Below are 14583 nucleotides of genomic sequence, written 5' to 3'. Positions count from 1 at the left end.
CTTGGCAGGGGCCATGAGGTGCAGTTCAGACCGTGAGCTCACTCTGGCCTCGCTGGCACCCATGAGAAATACAGCAACGTGTGAGCTGGGCTTTGCTCAGGCTGCCCTTAGGGTGCTGTCTTTGGATGCTGCCTGCTGGAGGACAGGTTAATATGTTGTTATGGTCCTGAACTTGGAGCAGAGGAGCTGGGGGAAGGTCCAGTTGGAGGCACTGTCTCTGTGGTGTCCCAAAGACACAGCAATTGCTGTGCCTGGCATTCCAGTCAGACGTGTGGCTCAGTCTGCTCTCCTCCACACAGCCTTCCACACGTGCAGTGGAGCAGAGTCAGCACCACAGGGGGAACTTCACCTTCTGCATTTACTGACTCGTGTGCTTATGGCTGTGTGAAGCATTGCATTAAATACACAGTAGTTTCTAGCACCTAATAAGGAAGGGCTTTCTTACTGTTATTGTTACAGCGTGGGTTGTTATAGTGCTGGGGACAGGGAGGCTTGGTCTGACCAAGAGGATGAGGGTTTCCTATACCTATATGATGGGGGAAAAATAAACATATGCTTTGGGTCCAGGTCTGGATGTAAATGTTGTGCCTCAGGCTCCTCTCAGCTTTAAGGCTGGCAAAGTCTTTGGCTGGTTATGCTGATGGGGTGAAGCCAACGTCAGATTTTGTCAGTGTGCAGATCTAGTCAATATTTGAACTCTGTACCCCCTCTGTGGGAGTTTATGAGCACTAAACTGTGGGTATATAGGCTTATATGGAAGTGCGAATGCTCCTCTGATTTTTATCCAATCCAATCAGGCCTTTTGGCACAATTCAGCAAGGCTGGAGCTCTATTCTGGGGAGGGGGAGGTTCCCGGGACCTTATGCTTTACCTCATGCTTTTAATTAGAAAAAGAAGCGATTTCATTCTGCAAAGGAAAGAAAAAGGGAGAGAGAGAAACCCTACCTTTCTTCCCACAGTTTCTCTGTGACTTCAGGGTCAGTCCTTGTCATATGTCAATGGATGTGGCGTGGCACAACCATGACACAGCCTCACCTTGCAGGTCTGCTATGGCCGCTTTGTGGGGTTTATTTTTGGTTTACCCTGTATTTCCCCCACTGCTATACCCTGCCCTGCTTCTGCTGGGAGCCTCTGTTTCGTGAAACTGGTTGCTCTGCGGTGACTTGTGGAGCTTCTCGGTGTGTGTTCACTGGACATCTTGCCTTGCTTTCCTCAGTCCCCTACGGTGTGCGTTTTGTGGGGTTTATTTTTGGTTTACCCTGTATTTCCCCCACTGCTATACCCTGCCCTGCTTCTGCTGGGAGCCTCTGTTGTTTCGTGAAACTGGTTGCTCTGTGGTGACTTGTGGAGCTTCTCGGTGTGTATTCACTGGACATCTTGCCTTGCTTTCCTCAGTCCCCTACGTGCTGAAGAGCTGTGCAGAGTTCATTGAGACTCATGGCATTGTGGACGGGATCTATCGCCTCTCAGGAGTGACCTCCAACATACAGAAGCTGAGGTAAGGGCAGCCTGTCTGCCTGCCAGAGGGTTTCGCTCCTCCCTAGAACCACAGGATGGTTTGGGCTGGAAGGGACCTTAAAGATCTTCTGGTTCCAAACCCCCTGCCACGGTTCCAGCTCACCTCCCACTAGCCCAGGTTGTGCAAGGCCCCATCCCACCTGGTCTTGAACACCTCCAGTGATGGAGCATCCACAGCTTCCCTGGGCAACCTGTTCCAGTGTCTCGCCACCCTCACAGTGAAGAACTTCTTCCTTGCATCTAATCCAAATTTACCTTCTTCCACTTTGAACCCATTGCTCAGTATCTTCTCACTGTTAGTCCTTCAGGCATGGGCTGGGGCCAGCAAAGCTCTACACTGATGCAGAGTAGAAACCTATCTCTGAAGCTGGTAACAGGCACATACAACATTTCAGGGATTAGTCCATGGCAAAGAAGAAAATTCTCCCTCTGCACGTATGAATGGGAAAGGTCTGGAGGGTCTCAGCACAACTGCCAAGTTGTTCCCTCTCACTTCAAAACAAAGCAATCTCCTGATAACAGGTTGGGATCTGCTCACAGGACTGTTAGGGAAACCAGAGAGGAACTGAAGCCTTGGGGATGGATCCTGGGAGACAGCCTGGGCCAGGCTGCAGAGAAATCTCTTCTGTCCAGTTGGTTTTCCCTTCTCACTGCAAAAGAGCCCTGGGATGCCGCAGCTCTTATTCACCTCCATTATGTTTCTGTGCTGTTTCAGACAAGAGTTTGTTTCTGACCAATGCCCAGATCTGACAAGAGAAGTTTACCTGCAGGATATCCACTGCGTGGGGTCCCTCTGCAAGCTGTACTTCAGGGAGCTGCCCAACCCTCTCCTCACTTATGAGCTCTACAAGAAGTTCACGGTGAGACCCTCTGCTGTTTCCCTGCAGCAGGGGGATGTGCTGCAGGTTCCCCCACGACAGCTGGTTGGGACTCACCCAATGTCCTGGCTGCTGGTGCATCTATCTCTATAAACACTTCTCAGCCTTCTTCCTTTCTTGTCTGGCACTTGCTCTCTTTCCATGTCCTTGTTTCTTTTCCCCATTTCATGTTTATTTCTCTCAATTTCTCTGCTGTTTCTTCCCCTTCATCTTTTCACTGCATTGCTTCCCTGCTGTCACACTTTCTCTCCACAGCGCTCCTCCTCCCAGAACTGCTAATTCTCCCTTTTCCTCATTACTGTCCATCCCTGAGAGTCTTCTTGGTCACCTGGGGTTTGTGATCATTATCACAGGGGTGTAGTTTCCTCCTCCAACAGCCCCTGGCACCTGCACAGACTGGTTGCTCAGCCCATGTGCAAAGCACCAGCTTTCCTGCAGCGTTTTTCAGGCAGGCTGTGGGAGTGCCAATGGTGACACAGGTTATGGCAGCTGTGGCATGTTGGGGCCATGATGATCACGTCAGAAAAACAAGTGGCAGAGGAAAGTGGCAGCTGGCCCAGCAGAAATCTCTAACCTTGTTTAAAGAGATTATCATTCAGAGAGCAGTTACTTGATTCTGCAAAGCAGCCGTAGATTGCACATGGGTACAGCTGGAGCCCAGGAGCAGACTGCGGGGGAGTGGAAAAATAAGACCACAAAGCCTGAATTTTAAGAGAGTTGTCTAATTTTGATGACAGATCATCTTTTGCTAAAAGGTGGCACAGCGAGTTGTGCTCCTTGTTAAGGCTGTCAGCTTCTTACCTCTCTAAATCCACGTTCAGTTGTTTATGACTCCAGCAAATTTAAATCCAGACATTCAGGCTGAAATCTTACGTGCCGTAAGCATGAATTTTCAGCTAAAAGAGTTCATCAGCTTCTTAAAACAACGGGGGTGGGAGGATGGGAAAGATTGTTTTCTCAGCGTTAGAGACATCCGTCCTTTGTTAAGAATCTCTGTCATCCTACTCCTTCCCATTTGCTGGAGGTGGAGGGGACAGACATGGCCAGAAACGTCAGATGAAAATTGAATTTGAGCTGTATCTTCAGATCCTGAGAATATAGGATAGGGTCTTTAAACTAGAGACAGTCAGGATGAAAAGGATCTTGAAAATACAGGGTATTATTCAGCCATTCACAGAAACTGATGAATCCCATTCTTGCTGGAGCTATTTGGCTGGTGTCTTTTTAGCTATCACTACTGATTTATGAAAGAAAAATGCTCTAAAGGAAACATGAAGATTTAGATGGAAACTTTTTTTTTTTAGGAAAGAATGTTTGCTGAAAAGTGCAGCTTTGGGATGATGACTTGCAGATTTTCGGTAGATGCATTTGGTAAATAGCTTTATTCAAAAACAAAAGGGAAAACATTTCTGCAACTGTCTAAATGTTTCTTTTACGAATACTTTCTAAAGGAAACGCTTCAACGTTGAATCAACACATCTACTCTTAAATAAAATATCTTTCAGAAAGGGGTTAAACAGCCCCAGGTTAACCTCACTGGCTACCAGCTTCTGCCAAATGATGCTCTCACAATTTTCATCTTGCTGTCTTGTGTTCTATTGGTGGATGCTTGTTGCACAGGAGAGTTGAGTTGTCTCTGCTTGGCTTCTTCTAGCTTGGGCATAGCCAGACCAAGTGCTCCCTCAGAGCAGATCAGCTGTAGGAGGCCAAGTCCACCTTCTCTCTCCAAACTGACCCACTCATTAACCAGCACTTAGGAGTTGTGCCCTCCCAGAACCACCAGTGGGGTCAAAACAGTCCTAAATTATTTAATCCCAGCCAGCAACTCATCACCACGCAGCCCTTGCTCACTCCTCCTCCCTCCCAGTGGGATGGGGAGAAGAATCAAAGTAAAGTAGTAAAACTTGTGGGTTGAGATAATAGTTGTTTAATGACTGAAGTGAAATACAATAACAGTAATAATACTAACATCTAACACTAATTGTATTGAAAAGGAAGGTAAGGAAAAGAGAGCAATGAAACCCCAGAAAGGACAGGTGATGGGCAGTGCAGGTGCTCAGCACCCACTGACCCTCTCCGAAGCAGTGACAGGCAGCTCCCCCCAATTTACTTACTGACCCTGACGTTCTGTGGTCACACATTTGGCTGGTTTGGGTCAGCTCTTCTGGCTGTGATCCCCACCAGCTTCATGTGCACCTGCCTGCTGGCAGAGCATGGGAAACTGAAAAATCCCTAACTTAGGGTAAGTGCTACTTAGCAACAACTAAAACATCCATGTGTTAGCAACATGATTCTCACACCGAATCCAAACCACGGCACTGTAGCAGCCCCTAGGAAGAAAATTAACTCTATCCCAACTGAAACCAGGACAGACATTTTCAGGGAGGAGGGCTCACTCTTTCTTAATTTGTTCCATTATTTTCACTTCTTTCTTTCCTTCTCTTTCTGTTACACCCATCACTGTCCAAATTAAAAAAGGGAAAAAGAACAGGGGAAAAAAAATAAAAGAAACAGAACTTCTAATGGAAGGTCTTAGTGTTTAAATGCCCCTCTCCCCAAACCACTGACCAGCACGTGGGGAGGATGTACCAAGGGGTGTAATAAGAGCGCCCAAATCTCTGCTGCTGTGGGGACAGAGAACAACTCCTGCTGATAGCTCTGTGAGGTGACGAGAGCACTTCCTGCAGGACAGGCTGTCTCAGGCCACCCTCCTTACCCCTCGTCCCCCTCCCTTCCCCGAGCCCCATGCCCGGGCAGACCCTTTCCTGTGCCCCTGCAGGAAGCAGTGTCGCGCTTCCCCGAGGACGAGCAGCTGGCACGGATCCAGGATGTCCTGCAGGAGCTGCCACCACCCCATTACAGGTGAGACCGTGTCCCCAGGGAGCTGAGGAAGAGGGTGGTGCCTGTCGTGGCCAGGGAGGGTTGCCTGACACAGCGCTGGAGTGCACTCCCAGAAGGTGGTTCCTAAAGGCTGGCTCAGCCCTGCCAAACCTGACCGTGTATCTGGCCTTTGGATATCACTGAACAAACTGCTGTTAGAGCCTGAACAAGCTCTCCCCACTGCAGTCTGTCCTCCCCCTGCCCCAGGTACCACCCCAGGGCACCCTTGGCCAGTGTCCTGGGTGTGGGGAGGAGATGATCTGCTAGAGGTGATGAAGAGCTGAGCCCCAGCCTTTGCAACACCCCCTCCCTCTCACCCATCTGCCACCTTCAGACTGCTCCCACTAAGGACTGTGGCTCCTGCCCCATCCTTTGGCACCCCAGAGCACAGCTGTTGAGATGTTCACTGCTACCAGATGCTGGTGCTGCACATCCTCTGGGGCCCGTTGTGCTGTTGCAGACACTGTCCTTGTTGAGGAGGGGAGAGCTGAGGCCAGGGCTGGGTCTGAGCCTTGCTGTCCCAGGGGACAGGCACCCAGCACTTGACACGTTTTCCTCTCTCCATGTGAAACCACTGCAGGACACTGGAATACCTGATCAAGCACCTGACTCACCTGGCCTCCTTCAGCAACATGACCAACATGCACACCAGGAACCTGGCCTTGGTGTGGGCTCCCAATCTCCTCAGGTACAGCAGAGTCCTCTGTCCAGAGCACCACGCCAGGCTCCACAGGGAGTATCAGCACTGGGCCTGGAGATGCATCCCCTGGCAGAAATGCAGACAGGGAAAAGCAGAACAGCTAAAGGAACAGCAGAGCAGAGCAAACAGCTTCTAAAAGGAGAAAAAAATTCTTCCAGGTTGAATAATCTGAGGTTTTACTGCCAACATCCAAGGAAGCTTGTGGTTTTGTGTGTTCCTTATAAAAAAGAAGAAGCTGTTTTTTTGCAAGTTGAGCACATTGATTTAAAAATGAGCAGTTAGCTCATCCCTGTGGAACGGAGATGACATTTCTGCAGTGCCAGTGCTGCTGCAGTGGGGTGGGGAGGGACAGGCAGGCTCTGGGGGGGTGTGCCAGGCAGGGGCAGTAACGCCACGGGCCTGGCTCCTTGCTGCCTGAGCAGAAGTGAGGGGAGCTTGGTGGGCTTAGGATGGCAACCAGTGTCACATCTCAGGACCACCAGCTGGTCTGTCATGTTTGCTGTGCCTGGCACTCTGCTGGAGAGAGGCCCAGAGCAGAGGCAGGCAGAGGTTTGGCTGATATCTTGTAGAGCTAAGCAGAACAAGAAAAAGTCATGTCGGGGAGAAAAGATGGAAATGTTTTGTGTCTTGCTGAAATTCCTCTCACTGTCTACCCCGTACCCACGTCCTGAGAGGAATGAAGGATTCAGGGGGAGTCCAGGACTGCAGCTGGGCAGGAGAAGGGTGATGGCAGAGCTGGGCTGGCAGAGGAGAGGAGAGAGAGACGTTGGCTAGAGAGCTAAAAGCCTGAAAAGTCTTCTCTGAAGAGTTACCTCACCCTCTGAAATCACAGAACAGGCAGAGCAGGTTTGGAAAATGAATCAATGATTCTGAATACCACAAAGTGGACTGTTACCACCGAGACGTTTTCATTCTAGCATCTGTCCTTGTCAGAAAACCTGAAGTCTCTTTCCTTTTGCAATTTTTTTGTAAGTGCAGGTCCCAGTGGGGAAAAGAAAGGAGCAAGCAGCTCGACTGCAGTCTCCTCACAGGGTTATCCTCTTGGCAATGCCCCAAGCTGTTATCTAACACACCAGTCATTAACTTTGCAAAGGATCCATTGCCCAGAGATAATTTCTTCAGCAACACTTTGACATGTCAAGATAAGGAATGTTTCTTTGCTGAGAGCAAGAGTGAGAATGTGGAAGTGCAGAGGGGCAGAGAGACTACTGGGGCACAAGGCAAAGCATGGAAAAGATTGGCATAGGGAAGACCCCAGCAGGGTTTTAAGGGATTTCACTGAGAAATGATTGAAGCAGTGTTTGAAGGCTCCTGTGTTGTCTTCCACCTCCAACTTTGAAATAGCTAAAAGGGGAGTAAAGATGGAGAAGAATGGAGTTTGAGAGTCACAGCTTACTGCTGGAGAGTGTAAAAGCTAAACAGGGAAAATAACACAGGCAGGAAAGAAAGAGGTGGCAGTGCAAATGGAAAGTAATTTTTAAAGAGTGAAAAGAGAGAGGATGAAGGCCTTGAGGGAAGGAGAGCAAGAGGTGATGCAAGAGTGGGGAAAATATCCCTGTTCTAAATCGGGTTTCCTTCCCAGGGGCTGTGTGGCAATGCTGGCTCCTAGTGCACCTCTTTCCTCATGCAGGTCAAAGGAGATTGAGGCAGTTGGCTGCAGTGGGGATGCAGCTTTCTTGGAGGTGAGAGTGCAGCAGTTGGTGATTGAGTTCATCCTGAATCACGTGGATCAGCTCTTCAGCAACAACAGAAAAGCCAGCTCTGCAGAGAACATTGGTAACAAGCTCCCTGAACCACTCCACACCTCACTTGCCATGTACTCCAGCTCTAACTATCCCCTTTGACTAATGTCTCAGACACATCAACCCTTGCCATCCTCACAGACTCACCCAAAGACACCTTGAGCCCAATCCCTTGTTACTCTTCACCTCCTCAGACCTGTCTCCAATATTTTTTTTTGAATACCAGCCTCCTTGCCCTATTGCTCATGTTTTGCATGTTCTCACCTGGATTAACACTTTCCACAAAAGGAAGACCACCCGACAGCTTCTCAGTCCTGCTCTAAGCTTCCTGCCCAAGCCCCTCGGCCACAGTCTCAGTTCTTCCCTCAGGCACCCCCAGTTAAAGTTCCCCACACCAGTGATACCTCCTGCAGCCCTCTTTCTGTTTTGCACACTGTGAAGACTCATAATAGTCCCAGAGGTGAGGGAGCAACCACCTTTCTGCTTTCCAGCCTCGTGTCAGCTCCTCCATCCACCTTTCCCTCAACATGTGGCATTCTCTGCTGGGCTGTTCCTGGAGCCCTTCTTTCCAGTGGGGTGCCCTGCTCAGCCTGTAATGCCCTTGCTCTGCCAATGTGAGTGCCATTCCCATGCCCTCATTTATGCCCTGGCAGATGGCACAGAGTGAGGAGCTGCTCCCCTACTGCCTTGAGTATTGTAGCAAGACACTGGCTAGTAAATTCTGAGGCTTCTGGTTGTACTGCAGGTCACTGACCCAGAGCTGGCCTGAGTTTGGTAAGTACTGAACACTGCTGGCCCTTAGCAGCTGTATGGAGGCAGGAGAGGAATATGCTGATGGTCCCAGTGGATTTCTTAATGGGAAAGTGCCTCTTCACTCAGTGCCTCTGCACAGGCAGCAGCTTCCACCCTGCTTCAGCAACAGGGCTACGTACTGAGTGGATCCCAGAGCCTGTGCTTCCTTCAGGAGGTGGTCTGTTTAGGACAGGGCTCTTTTTGGGGTGATATATGGGAAGCTGGATTTGCCACTGCCCATGTAAACAGAGACCTACAGGTCCTAGGGCTATTGGTCACACTGTTCCCCTATCCCAGAAATTCATTAGGAAAATAAAATAATGCTGGTTTTTAGAATGTTCATCCTTCCTGAAGCAAGGCAAGGAAAGTGATGTGGAAGTGGAATAAAGAAGTAGGCACCAGGTTTGGATTGAGGACTGAACTGCTCCAAAATCTGGGGAGGGAGGGAAGGAGGGAGGAGAAAGGGGAATGTGTGAATCCTGGTGGTTTTCAGCAGCAGAGGCAGCAAATCTGTGCCACACAGCCTTTGGCTCTGAGCGTGGTCCCTTGCTGGGAATGCACTTGGATGATGTTCTTGGGGCACAGAAGACTTATCTGACAAAAAGCTGCTTTCCCTGCACGTGCCACTCCTTTCCCCCCTGCACAGGGGACGCTGCAGCCAAACACAGGCAGATGAAGCTCCTGCCCTGTTCTCTTCTCACCACGGGCTGGAATGTCTGTTCTTGCTTTCCAGAGAGCACATCGGTTGTGAAGAGCCTGACCCTCCCCTCGGCCTCCCTGCCCATGAAGCTGGTGAGCCTGGAAGAAGCTCAGGCACGGAGCCTGGCTGCCTCCCACCCTGCTCGCAAGGAGAGAAGGGAGAACAGCTTGCCTGAAATTGTCCCTGTGACTGGCTCCCTCTTCCACACGGTTGTTGACCTCCCCGACAGCAAGTGAGTGCCCAACAGCGAGGTGCAGGTTGCCCAGCACGAGGGGGAAGGAGACGTTTGTTACTGTGATACCTGTGTGCATGAACCTACAGCCACCAGCCACAGAAAATTGTCCCTTCCTCGAAGGAGGCACAGCTGCTCCTGAAAATGTTATGCTGGTTGGTCCACAGATCCACTAGTCCTCACCCCCCTGGTGGGGCAGAGCCCTGCAGACCTCCTGCAGGAGGAATTCATTGGCTTTGCATTCTTGCATCAGCTCGGGGTTTGGCTAAAGGAGGACAGGGTGGGACACAGCTCTTCTCAGGGTCTGGCTAAAGGAGGACAGGGTGGGACACAGCTCTTCTCAGGGTCTGGCTAAAGGAGGACAGGGTGGGACACAGCTCTTCTCCAAGTCCCACCTGCTGGTGGCTGCTCTGTGGTGCACCTGGTGGCACTGACCTGCTCAGTGTCATCTTCTCCAGGATCCTCTGGGAGCCCAGCAATCAGGCAAAGTCTCCTTCCTAGCATGGAGGGATATTTACACAGTGGCACCTCTGCCACTTATGCTTACGTCCTTGACTTCAGCTGGGGATGCTGCAGTTGGTGGCACTGCTGCCCAGCATAAGTATTTATCTATTGATCTCTCTGTTAATATATGGCCACTCTACTGCTTGGTTCTGAGAGATTACAGCCTCTGCAGCAGGAGGCTCATTAATCTGCTGACCCATAAGGCACCAGAGCAAAGAGATTTATTTGCACTTGATATATTAAAACAAAAAGCAGGCATCTAACAGAATACTGGCACGAGGATGACCAGCCTAAGACAAAAGGGTGTATTTATCACTTGAAGAGAGCAGTCTGATCCCTGAGATGGTAATCCTCTTCCTAGGACAGATTTGTGCTCTTCTGAGTACTGAACTGACAGAAGAACAGAACTGTGGGGGTAGAAGGCCCGTTATGGAGAGCAAGAGAGGGAGATAAGAGGGCTCCTGCTCTCCTGGAGGAGGGAGGTTGAGGGAGGAGTCAGGGTGGCTGTGTGGAGAAACTGAAACAGCTTCATGCAGTGATCCACACGGAGGAAAACACATCAGGAGCAGCAGCTTCTTTCTGTTTAAAGTTGGGATTTCCAGAGAGACACAGGGACCTGGTGCCCTGCTTGCCCTGACAGTTACAAGAAGTTGCTTTAATTCCCTTTAGCCGACTCCTTTTTGGTTAGCACGTTCTACTTGCATGTGATCATATAACATCTACAATTAAATTAACGTGGACTTCAGAAGTACAGTCAGTTTGTATGAAGGGATCCTTTTATCTTCACAAATTCATAAAAACGATAAAACCTGGACTTCAAAGGACAGCTTTGTGCACTGAGTGATAGTTCCATCAGTTCTCTGAAATTTATCTTGCATTCTGTCATTAAAACCTGTTAAAAAGGTACTTTTTTTTTTTTTCCTTTATTTTCTTGCAAGATAGCTCTAGCTACTGAAGTCTCTCCTTTCTGGAGACAAAGATGGTTAATCACTCAGTCAGTCACAGTTGCTGTAGCATGATGCCAGAGCCAGCTTAGGTGTCTTTCCATCCATGACACGGTTAAAGCAGCACTACAGATAAATCACTTACAGAAAGGCAAGAGCTGCTTGTGCAGCTGTGCCTTGCCTGCCTTAGAATGAAAAGCTATTGGAGAGGAAAAGAGGGACGGTGTTGAGGGGAGGGAGCTCGGAGGCTTTTTTGGGATATTAAAAAGACAACCTCCTGAGCCCTTTTTCCTTCCAGGAGAAAATTATCTACCAAGTCCAAGAAATGGAAGTCGATATTTAACTTGGGCCGTTCTGGCTCCGAGTCGAAGTCTAAGCTGAGTCGAAACGGGAGCGTCTTCGTCAGGGCCCAGAAGCTTTCTGGTAAGAAGACCTTTTCCAGCTCAGTGTTCATCTCTGCAGCTTTCTCCTGCCACATTGATAGCATGGAGCAACCTGGACCCACATGCCACTCATACCATTAGACTTGAGATGGGCTCATGGGATCGTGTTTGTTGTCTGCTTGCATGTGCATCTCCTTGTCTCGTGATGGTGAGGAGCACCCTCTCAGGGGGGTATGCCACAGCCAGTAGTCCATTTTGGTGTGTGATAAACAGGCTCCTGTTGTCCAGCTGTCAAGCCTGGGTGCTAGGAAATGCTGTGTAGGTTTGGGTCAGTCCACAGTTCCAGCCTATCCAGCCTCCAGCTCCTAATGTTCCTTACATGGCTCCCACACACGTGTGAATCGCTGTCCTTCCACTCAAGGGCATTAAAGAACTGACTGTGTTCAGTGCATTTATGGGAAGCAGGGTGCCAGGAGTTCCCGTGTCTTCTGGGGCTCAGCGTGTGAAGGGAGGCTGTCACTTTTGCAGGGTTTATGAGAGAGAAGTTGTCTTTTCTCCTGGCTGTAATCCCGAGTTGTAGCCCCTCCTGAGCTGCAATCTCTTAAACACTCTGCCTCCTAGAAAACCACACGGGCAGTGCCAACTCCCAGCACTCAGAAATGATGGCTCAAGTTCTAAAAATCATAAAATTGACTTAAAAGTAATCATAATTTTTAAAAGAGAGCATACCCCTGTTTATCTGAGTTCATAAAGAAGTGTTTTGGGTTTATATGCCCTAGATTTTTTTACTATGCTGAAATCCAGAAATTTACTTTTTAAGAAGAAGATGAAGATGCTCATGACTTCAGGGATTGGTGTTTGGAGGAGTATTACCAAACACTGCAGGGCTTAAAATGCAATAGTTAATGTTGGCAACATCACCTAGATCACATAAAAGAGAGGCTGTGTTTGCATCAGAAGTGAGTGTGAAGCCAAATGCTGGATCCAGCTCTTTTTGGACCCCTGCCTTCCCCCATATTTTGCATGTACAGATGGCTTCACACAGGGTGCCCATGGCAGACCTCAAAATAGCCCTCCATCCTATTTTGATCACGGGATCACCATCTTGCTTTGATAAGGAATACTCTGTCCCAAAATAGTGCCCAGCCGGGGATGCCTCGGAACGGCTGGAGCCCAGCGATCGTGGGGGTGAGCCTGGTTCCACGTCCAGTCCTGAGTGACAGCAGACTGGCTGTACATTTTGGTCATCAGGACACTCAAAACCACACCCGTGCACAGAGATTTCGGCACTGAAGTGGTGCTTTTGAGGAGCCGTTCTTTGGTGCTGCCGTGTGGTGTGTTTACATGCTCTCTGCTCCAAGCTGAGTGTGAAGAAACAGATGAACTTGCTGCTGAAACTCAGCACGTGCTTTAACGTAGTTTGTGCCCGTGCACCCAAGTCTGCAAGTCACAGAAAACATGAGCTGAGTTCTGTTCCTCTGGGAAAGTGGAGCCAGTGCTCAAGACATCATGCCATATAAACAAAAGGTAGCCAGGGCTCCTGAAAAATGCAAAGAGTCGCTGGAGTTCCTCCTATGCTCACGTGAACGTTAGTACTAGAAGCCTTAATTACATAAACAAATGAAGGCCAACAAGCTTGCTCACTTTGTGCAACACTGTAAACAGTTAAATTCACTACCAGACATTTTCCAGAGCTCCACGGACCCTTTTTGGGCTGCTAGGAACTGATTTGGCTTCCTTGCCAGCTACATTCCCCCCATCTCCCCGTTTCAGAGCAGTAACAGCTACACACTTCCAAAACCTCTTGGGGACAGACCTGTAGAGTGTCTGCAGCTCGTTTCTGCACAAGCAAGTCCAGTGAGGATGACCAGGAAAATAGGTTGCTTACTGCCCCCATAAATTCCTGGAGTGCTCGCTGGAGGCAGGGCATGCTCACGCCAGCAGAACAGCCTGGGGGAGCACTGTAAAAATAACCTCACATTTGCTATCAGGAATGGGAGGTGAGAAGGCATTTGTGTCAGTTTAGTTAATAAGTCCCCACGACCAACAGCCTGACTTGAGTGGGGAGGGCAGAAGAGCTTTGGGGATGCTCAACTGCTTCCCCCCAGGGAAGGTGCTGACCAGCAGGGTTAAGAATAGCCCCTGGGCAGCTGCAGAGCTGCTCCCAGCACCAGCAGGTCCCGGCTGTGCACACACGTGGTGGGGGGATCAGCTGTGTGGTGTGGGTGCAGAGGGGCAATGCCTGGAAATGGAAAGAGCTTTGATGTCAGCCTGGCATGCCCATCCATATGTAGCCTTTGGTCTTTGTGGGCCGCAACCTGCAAAGCTGCAGGAACTGAAGCCTGGTTCTGAAACTCCTTTTCCACAGAAAAAGCAACTATTCGGCCTGCGAAGAGCATGGACTCGCTGTGTTCCCTGCCAGTGGAAGGTGAGACATCCACTGCCCGTGCTCCAAGGGTGGAGGGCTGGGCCTCTGCACCCCCAGCTTTCCCCCACGCTTCCTTGGATCTCACCATGTTGCCTATCTTCGTGTGCTTATGCCGTGGCTGCCCACCTCTGTATGCACCCATTCCTAACTCTTTTTTTCTGTGTCTTTCATGTTGGTGCATGCCCCTGAGAACCATCTCTGTGCCTAGCTGTGCCTTTATTAGCAGCTGGGTTGCTTTGGTTTTGTTCCTGGTTGTTATGGGCACAAGATTCCCACTCATAAGTGAAAAGTACTTGCTCTAAGCTGACAAAGCCTGAAGCTGTAAATCTTTGTGGGCAACACGTGCTTGGCTTAGACATGGCTGCATCTGACTGAGAGAGGCCCCTAACAAAAGTCTTAGGTGATTTTTACTAGAAGGCACCCTAACCAGCCCTGCCTGCCTGGTTTGAAGGAGGCACCAGGGCTGGAGCCTGAAGGGTCTTCAGCACCTTCTGTCTCAACGCTTTGCAGAAACGTGGTTTTCAGGGCAGAACACATCCCTGGAGGGGCTGGGGAGGGCTCCTCGCAGGGGAAGTTTGCTACTGCTTTGCTTCTGACTGACTTCCTCATCTCTAGGGGAGGATGAAAAGAGCAGGTTCAAGCGGACAGTGACTACTGGAGGGTTTTTTGTGCCGGTGATGAAGATACGGACGGGAGGCACAGGCAGCTCGTATGACCTCAGCAAGGAGAATGAATGGGAGCGGGAAGGATCTGCTACGGGAGGCAAAGGAAGCTCAGAGCTGAGTGGGGAGAAAGGTCCTCCCCGGACACCTCAGGCCAAGTCACCCCCCGAGCAGCTGAAGGTCTTCCGGGCGGCGGAGGATTCTGAAAGCGACCAGACGT

At 49.9% G+C, this 14583-nt stretch overlaps 1 protein-coding gene across 1 annotated transcript; it reads left to right on the top strand.

Annotated features, from left to right (window-relative positions):
• Window positions 1–1395: 1395 nt before the first annotated feature.
• Window positions 1396–14543, top strand: LOC103780829 (rho GTPase-activating protein 31-like; the record flags this gene model as incomplete). Its single annotated transcript, XM_008948521.1, has 9 exons — window positions 1396–1498; window positions 2234–2378; window positions 5176–5258; window positions 5857–5964; window positions 7607–7752; window positions 9244–9442; window positions 11189–11313; window positions 13642–13815; window positions 14317–14543. Coding segments are annotated over 9 exons (1310 nt in total), but the record flags the coding sequence as incomplete, so codon positions are not given.
• Window positions 14544–14583: the final 40 nt, after the last annotated feature.

The sequence above is a fragment of the Merops nubicus genome, unplaced genomic scaffold (assembly GCF_000691845.1).
Source record: "Merops nubicus isolate BGI_N331 unplaced genomic scaffold, ASM69184v1 scaffold4941, whole genome shotgun sequence".
In the NCBI taxonomy this organism is placed as follows: domain Eukaryota; kingdom Metazoa; phylum Chordata; class Aves; order Coraciiformes; family Meropidae; genus Merops; species Merops nubicus.
Note: the sequence above shows the minus strand (reverse complement) of the source record. Positions and strands in the feature narration are given on the sequence as shown.